The 19,927-nt window shown below is 40.8% G+C and overlaps 1 protein-coding gene across 1 annotated transcript in view; it reads left to right on the top strand.

The window, feature by feature from the left end:
* The window catches only part of LOC311270145 (protein kinase C epsilon type-like), a 65,818-nt gene extending 46,968 nt beyond the window's left edge, over positions 1-18,850 (top strand). The window contains exons 11-15 of the mRNA XM_084374871.1: positions 681-835; positions 11,598-11,736; positions 11,932-12,120; positions 14,779-14,925; positions 15,214-18,850. Of these exons, the coding sequence (XP_084230997.1) occupies positions 681-835; positions 11,598-11,736; positions 11,932-12,120; positions 14,779-14,925; positions 15,214-15,360 (777 nt within the window). The 3' untranslated portion in view covers positions 15,361-18,850. The remainder of the gene's footprint in view (positions 1-680; positions 836-11,597; positions 11,737-11,931; positions 12,121-14,778; positions 14,926-15,213) is intronic.
* The last annotated feature ends 1,077 nt before the right edge of the window (positions 18,851-19,927 follow it).

Below are 19,927 nucleotides of genomic sequence, written 5' to 3' on the forward strand. Positions count from 1 at the left end.
GTGTGTGTGTGTGTATGTGTGTGTGTGTGTGTGTGTGTCGGTGTGTGTCGGTGTGTGTCGGTGTGTGTGTGTGTCACAGGAAGGGGGTCCTGTGGGAGCACATACACTCAGTGTGAGTCACACGGACATTCGTTAGAATTTTTTATACAATCCGGGATTTTTCCACTTGTGAAATCTCGACCTGCTTCTGAAACATTCAACTTTTCCGGATTCAGTTTGCCTCCGTGTGCGTCACTTAGAGATTACTGTGCAACACTAGAGAGACATCAGGGTGTTACAGTATTTACTTAAGTAATCAACATTTTTTAAATCTCAAGATACTTTAATGAGACAAACAAAACAAACACATTCACAAGTTTATGTTCTCGGGAATCTTTCTGACAGCTTTTGGTCAAATATAGTTTAAGAAATGAGGAATTTTGGATTCAAGTTATGATGAGATCATCTCAGCTGTAATATATTTTCGAAATTAAATAATTCAAGGTTTGAAAATCCATCACAATTTACCTGAACCTAACCTTAATTACTTCATCTCTATGTTACATACATGTACATGTACCATATCTGCCTCATACTTTGCTCTTAACATTTTCTTTCTATATCCAATTTGAAAACTCAGTTTAAGATCCCACTTTATTTTCAAAACAAAGAACTGACTCAACTCCTCTCTCTTTCTTCAGGACCGGCTGTTCTTTGTGATGGAGTACGTTAACGGAGGGGACCTGATGTTTCAGATTCAGCGTTCGCGGAAGTTCGACGAGGCGCGATCTCGTTTTTACGCCGCCGAGGTCACGTCCGCGCTGATGTTCCTGCACCGGCACGGAGTCATTTACAGGTAATCACGCTCACAGCATCACCAGGAAGCTCATATGCATTTTGGCCTCTCAGGGTTACTGTATTATTACTTTTTTTTTAGATTTATCCTGAGTTATCACATCGCAGTCTGTGTACTTGCATGCACTTTTGAACCTTTGAGTTTTTTGCACATTTGCAGGAGTTTTAACTCAAGAGTTATTCCTTTAATTGTTTGATATGTGAAGCATGAACGTTCTGCTTATTTGATTTAGTGCTTCCAGCTGAGATACGTGTCTCCATTACAGGGCATATAGGAGGATTCCTGGATAAAAAGAAAAATAAACATGAACTGAAACTCCCAGCGTTAACGGAGAGAAATATTGTAAACTAAAGTGCTCTTTTCAGGAATAAGCACAGAGCTTGAACCCTTTCCTCATCCTTTGAAAATACTCAAGGGCATCAATGTGCTGCTTCTTTGGCCTAAATCTTGCTCCAGCTGACAAACACATTTTTCCACAATACTAAAATGTTCCCAACATCTTGAGTCAGAAGCTCTCATGGGTCTTGTAGTTGTTTTTGACCAGCAGCGATCGCCTCCCTCCTCTCCTGAGACTTAATGTGGTTTTTAAAAAATGTGTCCTCTCATGTCTGTTTTAACTCGTATGTCCTGGTTTGTCGAGTCAGTCGAGTGTACTCGGGCCTCAGAGATGAACTGATCGTATCATTTTGAAATCTTCGTGCTGCTCAACCCTGAACTCGTCTGACAGCTTTTCAGTCGGTGTGACGGTTTTGATGCGTCAGTTAGCCGCTGAGTTATCGTGTCATGAAGTCTTCAACCAGAACAAAAACAGAGCTGCCAATGATCCGTGCAGCAGATGCAACGACCAAATACATTCGAAACTTTGCGTGTTGATTGATTTACAAACACCAAAATATCTCTTGGTCATGGACAGGTACCAGGCCGCAACGAAACCACGAGGTTCTGCAAAAAAAACTTGAATAGTACAAAACTTTAATAGCCTCAAGTCTGTTTTTATGGCCCCTAACAACAGTTTAAATTTGCCTGGAGTCCTGTTGAATGTTGAAATACTCTGACTCTTCACCTCGTGCCACCATGGGCGTGAATGCTTGCATGGCTGTAGACTCATCATCAGTTCATTAAGTGTAATGACGTCTGTGTGAGTAAAGTACAAAGGAAATAATTAATCGTTTTAAATTTCAGTCATGTTTGTGCTCGCCCTCTCTTTCTCTGTCATTTTCTAGCTAGTACCAAGGTGTATTAATGTGTTAGCGGTCAATCTAACACAATTTAGACACCACAATCATTGTGTGTTTGTTTTTAAGGCAGGTTAACCCACTAAAGATAGGCAATTGACTCCCTTCCCATTGCCAGTGGCAGTTCCTGCCTTGCTGTGTTTTTTATCTGGTGTGTCATATATGATGTCACTGATCCCTGCGAAACCAAGGAGTAGAAAGCAGCCGGTTATAAATCTCATCAGACGACATCCAGAAAAGGTTAAACCTTACTTTTAAAACAAAGTCTGATGATGGAAGTTGCCAAGGAGTGAGTCATCTTGCTTTTTTATCATCTCTATTGAAAGTTGCACATGTGCAGTAATAATCGGCAGCTGGTAAGGATCTGATACTGACATGAAAACGTGAAAATAAGCGTTTTTTACCCAGGTGTCATGTTCCCATCACTGCCAATCAAAGTCATCTGACATGTGGATGAATGTGGATTGTATCTTCAAAAGCCAGATGTTCCTGGGTGTTTGTGTGAGACGGGTACAAGAGAGCAGGCCAGTGTGAGTACTGATGGATGTGCCATCATCTACCATGCAGCAGAGAGAGTGTGTTGCCTTTTTTGAGTAGCAGTGTGAATGAATGTGATGCGACGTGGAAATCACCCCTTCATCCAGGTGACTGGGTTAGTAAGACTTCATTATGCTGAGGTTGGAGAGGTCAGGTTGTAGGAGAATGGCTGTTGTTGGTTCGAATCCTTCAGGAGATCGAGTGACACAGAAACAGCTAATTTGAACACAAGTGATGTTTGTTGTCGGACGGTCGTGGATTGTTCTGCTGCTCAGTCACAGCGAGAAACACATTAAATATTTTCACGAGTTATGAAACTCGACGTCGTTGACCCTGGAGGCTCCGTGTTCGAGATTACCCAACTGTCCATCTACTTTAGGTACTATTATCTGTCTGTGTGGACTCCTCAGTCATAATATCATTGTCAACCAACAGCAAACACACAGCTGGTCCCACAAAAGCAACGCGCTGCTCGAATCATAACACCATTGTGATGGACGGAGGCTCGGTGCAGGTTCAGCCTGTTTGTTCCCAGAAATAACTGTGATGGAAGAAAAGTGAGTTGTTCTTTCCGCTGTTTTCTCTTCGTGAATCTGAGGTTTGATTTGCTGTTTAGATTCTGTCCTCATGCAATCTGTGTGTGTGCGTGTCAGGCCGACTCAACTTGACACTGGCGTGAGATGTGGTTGTTTTGGATGTATGAGTGTGGTGGATCATCATCATCATCTGCATATGTGCCCTTAACAGCCATGAATATACAAAATGATGGCATAAGATCATCACGCACAAAGCCCCAGATTGAGGACACAGGCTGGGAAGTGATCCAACATGAATAGTGTATTGTTATTGAAGACTGAAAGCTGGTTCTGTTTTGTTTCTCGACAGTTAACACAAATTTATTTGTCTACACCCTTTCTTTTTTCCGCCAGAGGGTTTACTAAAGTCTCAGGCAGAATATTGCCGTGTACGTGTTTCTGTTTTTGGACTTCAGACAGCCAGAAATCTGGCCAACATCCGTTTACACAGAACCAATTACAACTTGCACAAAACTAATCAAATACTGTCAAACTCGGCGTCAAGCAGGTGGAAGGAAACCAAACTGTGCTTTTACAATTTGGCTTTAAATGAATATGACAGCTGCACCAATCCTTATTCTGGTAAAGGCGAAATGAGAAACCGACCCGACCTGTTTGTATTTATTTTAACCAATCACAATCACTGCGGCGCTAAGCCCAGCACGCATTGATGTGGTGCGGAGGGGGGAACTTGTTTTGTTCGTTGTGAGGTGAGTCCTGGCATTAAAATGACTAAAAGCCTCGCAAAAGAAAAGGTAAGAGCTGCTGGCTTATGTTAGCGCCATTAGCAACCAGTTTAGTGTTAGAGTAACTCAATTCTGAAAGACGTGGGACTGAAATAGGCGTCGAATGGCAGTCGACTGTACATCCGCTGAGTCAGGCTAGAAAATATCTGACATCCCCCTTGTTTTAAACAGAGGCCCGTCAACTTAAAACCTTTGAAAAGACTCGTATAATTGGATCCAGTGTGAAACTGAAACATATGAAAGTGTTAGTGAGTCGTTGATGATATTTCTAAGCATCAGAAAGCCGTGAAAGCTGACAAGACGTGGGACTACTGTTGCTTTTTGTCACTGAGATTTTATTTTGATTCATTTTTAAGAAAGAAGAGTTGCAGATACAGAAAAGACGATTTCTGCAAAACATCACCAAAACAACTGACAAAAAAGTCACTGTAGTTGTCTACTGGTTACTAATATGTTAACCCAGTGCAAAAAAAATTAATAATAATATGACAATAAAAATGTTTACACAATACATAAAATATATATCTTGAAACACAAAAGATTTGTTGCATAAAATGAAAGCACGACAGCATGGGGGTGGCCAGGGGGGGCCACAGCCCTTATACAATTTCTGGGGGGCGCCACCGAGCATGACACAGGATAAAATCCATACAAAGTTACATAACCCACTCTCATAGTTTGTAAACAGAGGATGTGAAGTGAAATACAGTTCTTCCACCGTCCCGGCTCATTATTTAGTTATTTTGGCTTCATGATCTCACAGAGACGGATGTCCAGTCCTGCTGGTGCCTGCTGGACCACCACTTATTGTTGCGTTACAATGCTTTTATTAATGAAGGAGGTTATGATCGTTAAAATTAAAGCGGTGTGAATGTTTCTTTAGGATGGCGCAATTTGACCCCAATCCAAATCAGTCATCGAGGTTAAAGCCAAAAAAGCTCAGCGTGTTATTGTTCTGTGTTTGTTTTCAATTTGTTTTGGCTGCGTAACAAAGCATTTAAAAAGAAATACTCCACCCAAAGTCTGTTTGTGTCGAACACTCACCTCATGGAGAAATGTGGAAGTTGGCCGTAAAAAGTCTCTTATTACCAGATATGCCTCCAGCAGACTCCAGGCTGTGATTAGCAGTAACAAAGGAGAAATTATTGCTACTTACTGCTTGGATTCATGCCTCTTATTAATGACAATAAAATCCAAAGGTAATCAGTGGGAGAATGTAACTAAGTACATTTACTGAACTACAAATTCTATGTGCTTGTTTACTTGAGTATTTACACTTTCTGCTACTTTATACTTGTATTCGACTACATCTCAGAGGCAGATATTGTACTTTTTACCACATTTATTCGACAGAGTCCTCCAGAGTTTACCCTTATGGGTTGAGAAACGTCTCCTACTTCTTAAACTAAATAAAGTATTTTAAAATCTCCTTACTTTAAGTACATTTAGCTGATAATACTACCAAAGTAAAGTTTTCACAGTGTGGTGGTACTTTTTTTTTGCAAGGAGGTCATATAATCCTAATTTTCAGTTTCATACTTTTATGGCAGGATGAAGCCAATCAGAGGCAGAGTAGGGCGGGTCATGCCGAGCAAGGTAGTGTGATCTAAAATTACAATGCTACAGCAGTAGCAACTGTATGTCTGCTGACTGACTGGCTTTTTTCACTTTGCAGACCTTTAACATGGACAAAAAAAACATGGAAAGCCAAAAAGCATAATATGCCCTCTGTAAGTTAAGGATATGAATATTTCTTCTACCTCTGAGGATGATTAATTCAAAAAGCATAGTCATGTTCCAGTCAGCTTATATCAAATTTCTGCAGGAGAGATTGTGTGATATTGTTGGATCATTCCTGATGATGTAAAGAAAGAATTTGAATCAATACAGTACAGGGGCCTTTATCTTAAAGGGTCCTTGTACTAAAAGTTTAATGAGAAGTCGAAGATGTTTTCTAAGGATTTTCCCATAAATTAAGACTCGATCCCTGCAGAGAAAAAGTTATTCAACAAGCATCTTAACCACGTCTCGGTTAAAAACATTCTCCTGAATGCAACTGAAGAGGACAGTGTTCGGGAGTTTTGTGTGTGCAAAAGTTTCGCTGTAATAAATGTTTTTTTAATTTTATGTTTAAATGTGCAAAATGAGGACGTCTTATTCTGCACTTTAAGCTCACATTTCCTCAGCAGATGTCGGCAGTTGAAATAAGGTGTTTTCTCTGATGGGAGACATGTTGTAGAAGCAGACCAGCCCAAACACGCTAAATTAACGTGTGCACGAAAAAGCAATGTTTTGATCATCAGTGTCAGGCCTGAGGGCACATGCTGACTCGGCATTTACTTAAATTCAGATTAATGGTTGAGTCTTTCAACATTGTTTTCTCAGTCATGCTGTTTTGACAGTGAATGTTGACTCTGTCAGATGTTGGCAGGGACCGAGAAACAAACATGCACCCACATCGCTGCTAATTCCTGATAGCTTAGTTGAGCTACCTGATCCTCTCTCTCCCTCTCTCTCGTCCCTGACCCACTTTGTTGACCAGAGGAATATGAACAACAAGTTTTGTGGGAACATAATGTCCCGACTCTCTTTTCTCTCCTCCAACAAACCTCTTCCTCTCCCCTCCCTCACCTCGCCGCCCCATCCTCCTCCGTCACGCTTCGGATGCTCGTCTTTTTCTCCCATCAGCCCCCTCGTCGACGCTCCCATCCCGAAAACTCCCCCCTACAAAAAAAAAGAAAAATAGAGACAGTAGCTCTTTCGCTTCTTTTCAAATTGAGCTCTTCGAGACCAAATAAAGGAAATGTTTGGATGTGATAGTGTTGACAGAGCAGGTTCAGACTGGTTGCCGGGCAGATGCACGTCTGGATAAACACACACATGCACAAGTGAGTCATCAAGACTTTACTCGACATCATCAGCGCTGATGCATGACCAGATACTAAGAATAAAGATAAGGTGATATTTTTCACGCCCATTACATCAGTGTTTAATGTTCAGAAACAAGCAGGTGTTACATGTACCTGCATTTAAAATGAAAATGAAAACATCGTTAAAAGTAAGAAGCATCTGATGCCAGCTGGGTTTCTACAGACACATGCTGGTCAGGACTCACAATGTGTAAGTTGATTTTACAGAAATAAAAGAAGTCACATCCAAGAGAATTTGATAGTGTATGCGTGTTGCATACGCCAAAAATGTTTTCTAGCTTCTGGGTTTACTTCCTGGTTATGCACAGTGACCCCGTCTTGGCACAAGGAAAGTTTTACAAATAAACCTCCATAGATCAAGACCTGATAATGGAAAGAGTCATAATGGAGCGTGCGGTTCGAGATGTCTTGTCTTCTGTGTTGTGACTCATCTGATGTAGACCGGTTGTATAAAGGCTGTTCAGTCGACGTTCACCTCCCTTCTGCTATCTGCGTGTTACCGTTTTAAAACTCCCCCTCTGTACGGGAAACAACTACAACATTTTCTGAGCAAGCGCTGGAACTGGATTGGATACAAATGCAAAAGAAGTTAGCAGCTGTTGCCTTTTCTTTTGCGGGAATTAAGCCATTGTAATGCCGGGATTTGCCCCTTTGACACTGTTTTGCAGGGGCACCGTCACTGTGTTCTTGGCATTGCTCCATGATTGTGATTGGTTTAAAGAAATACGAACAAGCCATCGAGTTATTTTTTCTCCACCTGAAGCAGAATGATAATGGGTGCAGCCAGACTTTTCTTCAGCGCTGCCACAGTGCTGAGTTGACAGGTCTGGACCTGCAAGACTACATGATGATTTGTTCTAAATGAAGTCGTAGGTCCGAGGCCAGGTGAGCTAAACACCTTAAGAAGCCCACACATGACGGACACGAAGACGGTTCAGTCCTGATGAAGGTTTTGTCACATTTTCATTTTATCTGAAGTTTATCAGTATATCTGTTCCTCCAGCCTGATCTGCCTCTCATGTGATTCCTCACAGATAAATGAACCAGTGTGTGTGTGTGTGTGTGTGTGTGTGTGTGTGTGTGTGTGTGTGTGTGTGTGTGTGTGTGTGTGTATGTGTGTGTGCGTGTGTTTGTATGAGAGAGAGAGAGAGAGAGAGAGAGAGAGAGGGAGGTTAGCTCAGTGCACAGGGGTTGCCGCTGAGGACGTAATGGAAAAATCACTCAAGATTAACATGAAACACAGGAAATGCTCTCAATTGAGCCTGATTGCCTCGTGTGTGTGTGTGTGTGTGTGTGTGTGTGTGTGTGTGAGAAGCTTCTGACAGTGCTGACAGAGCAGCTCCTGTTTATTGACAGGATTTCTTTAAGCGGTATTACAGCTTTTTATGGGAAAATAAAAACATCTCGATGCTGATGTTACTGACTGTAGGAACACAGTGTGACGGTCCTATTAAAACAAAATTAAATCAGACACAGTTCCCAGAAGATTCCTTCCCCAGAGGTCTCTGTCATATTAAAACAAAACAAACAAAATCGCTGTCAATTTTCTGCTCATCGAGCTGATGTTTGATTGATGCCGTTGCAGTTACACAAGCTTAACAGGTCAGCACATCAGCCAATACTTCAACTGAACGTGATATTAAAGAGTTCACATTTATGTTTGTATTAGCTTGGTGGAGTTGGTCCTTTACAACCCTCGTTCAATTTGATATCGGGTTTAACAAACAACTTTATTAACCATTCATTCATTCATTCATCTTCCTCCGCTTATCCGGGGTCGGGTCGCTTCAAACCACTTCAAATTTAATTTCACCCTTTTATTGCCGCTTTTCACTTCGAGTTAAAGTTGTTAAAATCATCTTACGCTTCACTGACAGGATTCTTTATCAGCTCGTTCCATCCGGGTTCAGTGTGTTCTTCTTCTTCTGCAACATGCTGAACCACTTTTTCCAGTTTAGGCATGACGCTGCTGTGAGTGAGGATGAGGGACACCACGGACCGGTTGCCCATCTTATCTCAGCTGTCAATCGTAGCTCGTCCTGCCCAAAAGAAGCGCGACAGATGTACATTATCTCATAATCTCCTTATCTCTTTAATTGCCTTCTGAAAAGCTAAAATGTTCCCCTTATATTTTTTGTCCACGTTCTTTTGATCCTGAATCTTTATGACACCAGTTAATGAGTTATTTTGCTTTTAATTTATATGTTTTTTAAGACTAAACAACAAGTCTGACAAATACAGCATAAGAGCAAAAGAGAAAGTCGTAACACGCGTTGATGAAACAAGAGAGAAAGAGCCTGGAAATGAAAAACTAATATAAGCGTTGACCTCGCTGGTCATTCATCTCAATAAACCAGACAAAAACGTTGTTTTTTTCAGAGCACAGGAACACTTTTTTCTTTTTTATTCAAGCACTCATTCATTATCATGCAAAAGACTTAAAACCCAGAACACTGCAACAACAAATAGTAATGTTCACAAAAAGACTGGAACACATAAAATAATAGCAATACAGATTTGTGCAGAGAATCAAATCATGAATAAACCTGATTGAATAAATCTGCACTAACTGACACAAAAGAAATGAAAGATTATCTAATTATCTGCTGTGCACCATAGATTAGCTGTTGGTACTACAGAACATCTTCACATAAATAAATATCATTCCATTAGTGCAGCTGAACACCTGCAGCCACTTAATATTGGATTTTCCTGCAGCGAGGTGATGTGTAATACAAAGATTAACGTCCGCAGCCAGTTAAATCCATTCACAAAAAATGAATTAAATTCATATGCTATTTTTCTGCCCTGCTGCAGGCGTTCAATTCACATCTAATGTCGTAAGAGTTGCCTGGAGGTGAGATATGCAAACAGGCAGCCACAGAGCCGCTGGTTTAATTTTTCATCTGGGGAAATGGAGGACAAGTGCAGCTCTTTCCTGCCTCAGCGCAGCGCCATCCATGTGCATTTTAGCAAAGGCACAGACCCCACCTGCAAACCAGCACAAAACAGTGGTTGTTTTTGGAGCGAAGAGTGATGAAAGTTTTGGATTTCATGCAGAGTTCAAATACATTCAAACAAACGTACTTGAGTGAAATTACCCAGGAAAAACAAACATGTTGGAAATGGATTTCTTGGAAAGACATAATTCAGGACTTCAATCAATGAAAACGGTGAAAGTTGACAACTGCCAATGTCTTGAGTGAAAAATTGGAGCCGCGTTCAGCCTTGTCAAAGTGAAGGTTTGGCCTTGAGTAAGCACAAAAACACTCAGTGTTCACTATGTTACTCATCATACTTTGACCTAAACTTGAACCAATATGTAAAACCATGATTGAAAGCCAACTGTCAAGCTCCACTGCATCTGACATGTCATGTTATTTCTTCTTGAGTCTCGAGGCACATTAGCATACCAGTCGTGGTTTCGCTTAGCACGAGATCCAGATACCTGCCGTAACCGCAGTGAACTGTTCATCGTCAATCAAATGAGTAAATGACCGTTTGTAAGATTGCACAAAGAGAAATTATATTGTTGAAATTACATAATGTTTGAAGAGTTTCAGTTTCAGAAAGGTTGTTCCGATGTCTGGGAACATTAACTGAAGAAATCTGCATTAAGGATGTGAAAACCTAGAGCCAGACCATTTACTATGATATAGCTGATCAATAATTTCGAATTCAATATTTTTTCTATTATTTAAAACAGAGAAATTGGTGTTTGTTTTATGCATTTTAAAACAGGTGAAACTTTCATAGCGAAACCACGGATATGTTGAAACTTTATGTTTCTTTATATACAATTTTTATTCTATGTTGAGTTTTAGTTCAAGTTTAACTGAATGTTCAAAAGTGGAGTTGAGGGTACAAAAAATATTGAGATAGAAGGACTATAAATAGCGGTGTTGCATAATCAGCAGCTCGTTCGCATTTTTTGTTCATTTTTCTCACAACTCTCAGCAGTGCAATCAATAATCTGTCAGAGCAAGGCATGATGGGACAGACGGAGGGACAAACTTTTCAACAGTAAATCATAGCAGCTCTCAAACGGGATCATCAAGCTGCCTTTTTTTTATTTTGGGGTCTTGCAGATACAGAACAGTTGCATAAGCTCTCTTCAGAACAACATGCTCCATCTCCTCCCCGGCTTGTCGGGGCGGCTGTTTTTTTGAAAACACCTTCAGCTGAATGGTTGCATTGGCTACATAGAGGAGATGTTGACATTTTTGTAGCAATCAACCATCAAGCTCAGATCGGCTGCATTCATAACCGACCCTGTCATCTCTCAACACTGCTGCTTTTATCTCCCACACTTCTCTCTCTCTCTCTCTCTCTGCCTCCCCTCCCTCCCTCCCTCCATCTCTTTTTCTTATTCAACCCTTGGTTTTTCTCAGGTCAGTTCCCCTTTCCATGCTTCTCCTTTGTATTCCTCTAACCCCCTCCTCAGAGGCTACATCTTAAAATGCAAAAAAAGTGGAGCTGTGAAAACCTTTTCCTAAGATTTGTGATAAATTATGAGGAGCATACATTAAAACAAGAGTGGGAGAGACGTCAATGAAACAAACTGAAACTCAGCTCTCAAATGAAAGGCTCATAAAGCCCATGCTATAAGCACCCAAACTGAAAGCTGTTGTGTGTTTATTTTTAAATGATGTCATTTCTGTCAGTGTACATAGTGTATTTTTGCAAAAATGTCCCTTGCTAATTCTTCTTTCCACTTGTACAACCCTCCTGCTCTGCAGAGACTTGAAGCTGGACAACATCCTGTTGGACGCCGAGGGCCACTGTAAGCTTGCAGACTTTGGGATGTGCAAAGAGGGAATCCTCAATGGAGTCACCACCACCACCTTCTGTGGGACACCAGATTACATCGCACCTGAGGTGACCTCACACACACGAACAACGTCCAGCATGTACACAGGATACACACATTTCATTTGTAACGATGAGGTCCATGTTCGACCGTTTGCCGATGATACCCTACTCTCTATTGATAAGTTGAAGCGATGATGTAACAGAATTTTGTTTATGAATCAGTACTCAAAATTATTTCCTCTCCTTCTTATGTGTGATTAGATACTTCAAGAGCTGGATTATGGCCCGTCAGTGGACTGGTGGGCTCTGGGGGTGCTGATGTATGAGATGATGGCAGGCCAGCCACCGTTCGAAGCTGATAACGAAGACGACCTTTTCGAGTCCATCCTCCATGACGACGTCCTCTATCCGGTCTGGCTTAGCAAGGAGGCTGTGTCCATTCTTAAAGCGGTCAGTTAGCGGGAGATGTGGGGGGGGGGGTGCTTTTTGATTTTTGCTTTTTGACAGAAATGAGCATGTGTTGTAAATTTCAGTGCAGAAATGACAGCTCCATACTGCTTTTAAGGCTTTCACAGTTGTTTTTTGTGTTGTGAACACTTTCTTATCCACTTCCTACTAGGTTTGTATTAGCACCTGGCTTGTTTGGAGTAAAGTTATGAAATTATGACATTTTATCTTCAAAAAGGTCAAAGGTCAACTTCACTGTGACGTCTTTAATAGGCCATTATTTAATGCCTTAGCTCAGGAACAGGAATTTGATTGGTGTGGGAGGCATACAACCACGAAGCGATGATGGATGATGTTTCTATTGAGAAAGCAAATGGAACGACTGGCAGTATTTTGGGATGTTACGCTTGTGATTTTAGCATGCTTTCAAAGGCTAAACTACTAAAAATCCATCTGCTGATGGTGAAATCTGTTCAGGATGATTTGGTCCAGACCAAATGTACCGAACTTAGTCCATCTAAACACCGTGGTGTGAGATCTTGAGTTTGTGGGCAGTCGGAACAAAATGCGGCCACCACAAGCCAAAATCAACAATTTGTGCTTGTCATGATAACATTACTGGTGAACTGTATGCGTTCTTACCAACAGACCTGCAAAGACGTCTTGCTGCTACTAGTTCTACTTCTAATGCTAAAGATAATGTAAAACCTCCTTCTAGCACAATCTGCCTTCTCCATGTGAAGTCTGAGTTGTGGTTTTTCTCATGTTTTCTAACAACAAATGTAGTTTTGTTATGAGCTCTGATTTTACATGATATCCAGTCCCAGTGCGCTAATGGGCTGTTACAGATCCAAATAAGGGATCCACAACTGACTTTAACTGGTTGATATCACATTTGTGTCCCGCTCTTTATGTTTCTTTGCTTTTGTCTCTTGTCCTTTTTTGTCTTTTTGTCTCCATGTGTCTTTCTTGTCTCTTTCTCACCGTCACATGTGATTGAGGATGCAGCTTTTTGCGTAGTGTGACATGTTGATCCATGTTTCCTGATCCACAGCAGAAGGAATGTTGGATAATTCCCTCTATGTTTGATTCTATGACTCTGTTTTCTGTGTGTGTTATTGCATGTGTGTGTGTGTGTGTGTGTGTGTGTGTGTGTGTGTGTGTGTGTGTGTGTGTGTGTGTGTGCTGTAGTAGTGCCACTTTTCTGTTCATTTATTTGTACGTCCAGTTTTTTCCATCACAAGCCTTGCGTTTACCTTGGCTGGTTCGACTGCAAAGCCTTGTGGGAAAGTGTGTGTGTTTATGTTAGACAATGTCTTGGACTCTGACCAGTCACTGGACCAGGACTCTGGGCCCTGATTGGACATGTTGTCCAGCTGAAGGACTCCGGGTCACATGTTAGACTCTCTCTAACAGCTCAGGAGCCTGTTCACCGCTCATCCAGTGTTTTATTCTCAGGAATTGAGAAAATCCTGAATATTTGGAGCTGTTATTTCTGTGTGTGAGATATGTTTTCATCAACATTTCATATCTTCGGCTGCTCAAGATGAATTGATGTTGTATAAACAGTTTTTTTAATTAAGGTACCATTCAGAACCACCCCCAAATATAATCTCTGGGTTTTTGGTAATGTAGAACTTAATTAGCTAAAGTTAGCAAGTTTATTTATTAAGCATTAAGGCGAGTTTATCTATTAAGCACCTTATCATACACAGAAGTTATTCAAAGTGTTTATAGACAAGATGATGATAAAAAAAATAACAGAAAAGTTTAAAAAAGGGGCAACATGATGGCTAAAAGCCATTTCACCATGCTTGGTTTTTCCTCTGGGCACCACTGGCTGACCGGTCCCTGCAGATCTGCAGAGCTTGAACTCCGTTAACATATCAACAATATATTTTGGGCCCAGGCCATTGAGAGACTCAACAGACAATAAATAGGGCCTTGAAATCAATTCAGTGTTTAACCAGAAGCCAGTGGAAGGACCTCAGAAGTGGAGACATGTGTTCTCTCCTCTTTGTGTTTATTAATAATCTGGCAGCAGCGTTTTGGGTGAGCTGCAGATGTCTAATGGTCGTACAGCGGATCAAAGTCTAGGATGTGCCACTTCTGTTGCTTGTTGATTCAGCATTTAGAAATAGGACAGCGGCGTGTTCTGACATGAGGCAGAGTTTGGGGCCTATATACAAAATAATATATATGTGTGTTTGATGTGTGTCATACACTGCTGCTGTGTGTGTTTCCCTCACTCCGCTACACTTGAAAGTGGATATGTTGTTTATTTTCTTTGGTGCCTGCGGACGCTCGTCATTTGATTTATTTTTAGTCTCTTGCGGTGATTGTGTGAAATTGTGCTTTTCCTCGGTGTCCGAGCCGTCTGCTGTCGTAAACAGGTAAAACAGACTGAGAGGCCCGACATCCTCTACAGAGGAGTAATAAATAAAAACATCTAATTTCAGCTGAACAAAATGATGATGTTTGTTCCCTTGACCAGAACATGATTCAGCTTATTAAACAAAACTGATATATGCGTCACAACATTTCCCTTTTTTTCCTTTTTTAAAGCCAATTTTAAATAAATTAAGCGTTTTGTACAAAAAATAAAACTATTCCTTTTCTCTCCACATCTTCTTCTCTCTCTTATTTCCTGTCACTTCTCAGTTCATGACTAAGAGTCCTAACAAGCGTCTGGGCTGTGTGGTGGCTCAGGGTCTGGAGGAGGCCATTAAGCTCCATCCTTTCTTCAGAGAGATCGACTGGACGCTGCTGGAGCTGAGGAGAGTCAGACCACCTTTCAAACCACGCATTGTGAGTTCACACACACACACACACACACCAGAGATAAGCATCTGTGAAAAATGGATTGTGCTTGCAGGGGAAGAGGCTAAATATTAGCTTTATTACTGTTATGAAGAGAAGCATTTACTGTATTTTTGCACCAGTTCCTGGTAAAATAATCCTCTACCAGGAACTGAAGGAACAAATTCTCTCTCTTATTATCATTTTTGAATTTTATGTTGGGAAAATGCCTCTTTTAATGATTACTCAACATTTAATCATACTCGTCCAACTTGTCTTGTATCGTTTGTTTTCCAGAAAACCAAAAGGGATGTGAATAACTTTGACCAGGACTTTACACGTGAAGAACCCGTCCTGACGCCGGTGGACAACAGCATCATCAAGCAGATCAACCAAGATGAGTTTAAAGGATTCTCCTACTTCGGAGACGAGACTGCGGCCTAGACGCGCACACACTGACACGCATATGCATACGATTAGCAACACACGTGCGCGCCTCCATCACCGCAACCAAGTGAAGACACAGTATTTAAAGAAAGACCGAACTTTTCCAGATCTTGCCCTCTCCAGGAATTATACTAGACCATCTGTATCTCTCTTTAAGGTTTCTGTGCTCTTGATGTTTGTCCATTTGTGCATATCCCATCATGCTCTATGCCTCGAGCAGCATGTAAGTGCAGGTCAGTGACTGTAAGACATGACCCCAAAGCTTCTTAACTCGGTCTGGATGTATTTCTGATGCAGGCGAAGCAGCGGACAAAACCAAACTCTGTGTTTCAGAGGAGGAGTTTTGAAATAGATGCATGGGTCATGTGTGTGTGTGCGTGGTGTGTGTTATAAGAGAGAGAGAGATAATGTGTGTACAAGCGTGCATGCATGTGTAGTTGCATACCTCTAGAAAGAGTAAGACTGTCATTTCTGTTTCATGGTGTGTCGTATCCAGTGTCCGTCTCTGTGTTTAAAGAATGTTTTTCTTCCCTAAACATGTATGTGAATGGAAAAAAAAAAAAATAACTGAACCAATGATTGTATTTAAAGAAAAAAAAATGGTCTTGAAAAGTTCTTCATTATAAAAAAAAAGAGATGTCGTAAGGAGATCATGGTAATATATGGTGACTTTAGAAGTTTTGTCAGTGCTTGATTTTAAAATTCAAGAGTCAAATTAAATATTAACTCAAAGATGAACCACAAAAGTGACACTCTGGCATTCTGAAGTTTAGTTTAGTATCTCAGCATGTGCTGTTTTTACTTCTCTTTCCATATTTGAGCTTTTTTAGTTCATCGTTCTCCCGCTCTTCGTTAAAAAAACACAATTGGCACCATTAGCCACCAGCTAACAAACCTAAAGCAGCTCACCATCGGGAGAGTGTCCGTAGTTCTGGTGTGATATGTGCTAACAAGCGGTTTTCCATATAAGCTGACAATGAGACAGCTGCCCAATGACGGCGAGTAACGAGCTGAAATCTGAAAATGTCAGAGGAGCTTTAAAGGAACAGTTCACCCAAAAATGAGAGTTCAGTCGTTATCTACTCACCCTGATGGACAGTCAAGTGAAGCTTCGTAGTCCACAAAACGTTTCTGCAGCATCACAGAACACAAACGCCATTTTATGTTTTGTTTTTGGTTTTTTGGCTGTTGTTTCTGTTTCAAACAAGCACCCAGCTACTTCATTTGGGTGAACTGTTCCTTTAAAAAGATCTTTTAAATTAGTTTTTTAGGTGACGTCCTCGTTCCTGAAACTCTCTGTTCCTTAAATCCCTCCGTGATCATCTGATCATTGAACGATGCCTTGTGTGTGTGTGTGTGTGTGTGTGTGTGTGTGTGTGTGTGTGTGTGTGTGTGTGTGTGTGTGTGTGTGTACCTGACTTCCCGTCTCTGTCAGACATAAACGAACCCCCACAGTTTCCACCCGATGGATCGTCCACAGAGGTGAACGTGTCGGCCCATGTGACTGAATGTGTTAAACTGAATGTATTTGCTCTGTGGTGTCTGTGTGTACACACGTGGAGAGTCGTCTTCATGTTGTTGTTTTTTATTTAAAACGTCTTTTTGTCGTTGTTGTGTTGTTTTTACTGGATCACCTGTTCCCACTGACACGTTAGAAATCTTTAGATTTCATGTTGACGCAGCGAGACTCACCTGACTGTCGTACTTTAGACCCCGCCCCCTTCTTCCTGTACATGGAGGTCGAATAAGCTTTAAAAAAGCAAAAACAGGCTTCAGAGGAAACTCCTGCAGGTGTTGCAGGTCAGGTTTATGACTTTATAGTGAACTGAAAAGATTTCAAACATCTTCAAGAAAACTCTGTGTGCAATACCTTCTTTCTCTTCGGCCTCATCCACAGACCACAGTACAGTTAGTGTCCAGCCTGTGTTACATTTATATGCAGTTGTCATGCAGCTATCGCAATATAATGCTGAGTTCATAACAAATGCAGTAAATAAGGTGACATTTATAAGACACGTTCTGCCTTTGTGTCCAATAAATCTTAGTGATAGCAAAAGTAAAAATTCAAAGTGAGCCACATTGAAGTATTTGTCGAAAAACAAACAAATTCAACGTATAAATTACAGGTTGGCAATTTTCGAATCATTTTCTAGATATTTTAAACCCATTTCTTCATGTTGCTGCTTTAATTTTGTTGAGTCTCAATTTAATGTTTTAACAAAGCTAATGGTCTGGTTAGTTTTAGGAATATAGGTTTTGGCTTAAAATTCCTGTTTTGGTTTGTTTTTTCACCACAAACACGAAATGTCTCGTCAGAAATATTCCAGTGTTGTTTTCACAAACGCAGCTGAAAAAGTCCCGACGTCTTTTCAAAGATATCCTGCTTTTGTGTCCAAAAGCACACCTGTAAAATGTCCTAATGTCTCATCAGAAATATGCTGGTTTTGTAACCACAAACACAGCTGGAAAAGTCCTTATGCCTAGCGAAGAATAGTCCAGTTTTTTCTCCACAAACACTCCCTTTTTCCTTTTTTTCCTCTCACACTTGTAGCTAAGTACCATTTTCAATGTAACACCCTTTTTGAAACGTATTTGAGGATTTCCTCCACCAGAGGACATTTAAAATGACTCGCATGTCCTGTTATCGGTCATGAGCCAGAAAACTGAACAGGTATAACTGAACATGTAGCAGTAAAAACATCACAGGTGCTGTAGCAGCAGTGTTGGGAGGAGACGATGTTTCAGATGCAGTAGCTGAAGGAAGCAATCAATCACTGAACACACACACACACACACACACACACACACACACACACACATATAGATAGCTGTCTAAACAGTTTTACTGCCAACCAACATCCATCATGTCAGTCTCTCCTCTCCCCTCCTCTCCTCTCCTCTCCTCTTCCCTCGTCTCCTCCCCTCCTCTCCTCTCCTAATGTGTCTCCTGTTGCAACTTTGTTTAGTCTTTAATTTAAAAATGTCAAACTGTTTGTCCCCCTACGACCCGAAAAAGGATGTTCTCTCCCAGAAGTCCTTCATGCTCAATGCCAAATGCTATTTCCAAATTTTCCACCCAGAAGTTTTAATATTTGTTAGAGAGGAAAAGGAAAATAAACTTCATGCAGGAAGCTCCTATTTATTACTTTTCAAGTTTTCGAGTTGATGTGAGATTCAACACGCGGCGGCACGAGGCTGATTTCAAACAGTATTATGATTAAACCTTCATCTTCCTCCGTCACATGCAGACTGTTACTGTATGAACATGTTTTCTTGTTTTTTTTTGCAGTCCCTGTATTTGTGAAGCTTTGTATGTACATTTTGTCATCTGACCTGTGGTTTTGTTTTCTCCAAAGGATTCCCTTCATTTGTGTTGATATTTTTTCTTTTCCTTTTTGCGCTGCGTGCCAAATGTACTGTATTTTAAAGGATGTGAAGGTGTATTTTAATTTTTGGAAACAAATTAAATATCATGATGTCAGAAAGACGTTTCTCTCTGTGTTGTGTTTTATATCATATTTAGATTTTTACATCTGAATCTATCACCTGTCTATGCAAAGTATGTTCATGCAAAACCGCAGATAAGTTCAAACTTTACATTTCTTTAGGCTCAGTTTTTATTTTTGTCTCTTGTTACAACACTGTGCTTATCCTCTGGTTAGGTTTACGCATACAAACACTTGGTGAGGGTCAGGAAAACATCGTGTTTTTGGATTACAATACCTGGTTTTGGGCGCCACAAACACGGCTGGAGACGTCCTGAGGTCTCGTTAGAAAAACCTGGTTTTACTGCCACAACCATGACTGCAGATGGCTTCACATTTATATTTATCTAGTTTTTGTCGCTACAAACACAGCTGGAAATTATCCCGCAGTCTGCTTAATAAAGTCCAGAAGTCCTTCATGCTAAATGCTAAATGCTACTCAAACTACAGGCGGCCTTGTCGCCTGCAACTCCACCATCGTCACCTCAACTTCACGACATTGAAAGTCAGGTATGGCCTTTAATCACGATGCTTTACATCAAACATTTTATATAATTTAAGCATTATATGACTTCAACCAGCACTAAATAAAAAGACATAGAAAATACGTATGACATCACCATACAGCAATCCTTTAAAGAAGACAACACCCAAGGTTGTTCACATATCCACTAAGACTGAAAATGTTATCTTTTCCATCCACAATGTTCGAGAAGTTGACAGGAGAAGATGCCTGAAGCATTTATCTGCATATGATTTCTGAAGAAATGTGGTGAGACCTGCTCAGACGCACTGTTGGTAGCAAACTGAACGCTCGGAGGAAAATCAGTAATGACGCAGGCTGGGATGTTTTAGCGCTACTGATTTTTGTCTTTACCTTATCTCGAAAAAGTCCAATATCCCACTTCAGTCAGGTCAGGCCAAGTATTTAAATACACCTGTTCTAGTGCAAACCTGAGCTGTCGACACGTGACAGGTTGCATGACGTAATATGGGAACAAAGTAAGAAAAAGTAATGTGACGTTACGTCTGCAAACAAAACTCAGGCCGTCGGAACAACGTTACGATCTGAAAACGTT

Source organism: Pagrus pagrus, assembly GCF_965226575.1.
Source record: "Pagrus pagrus genome assembly, chromosome: 15".
NCBI lineage: Eukaryota > Metazoa > Chordata > Actinopteri > Spariformes > Sparidae > Pagrus > Pagrus pagrus.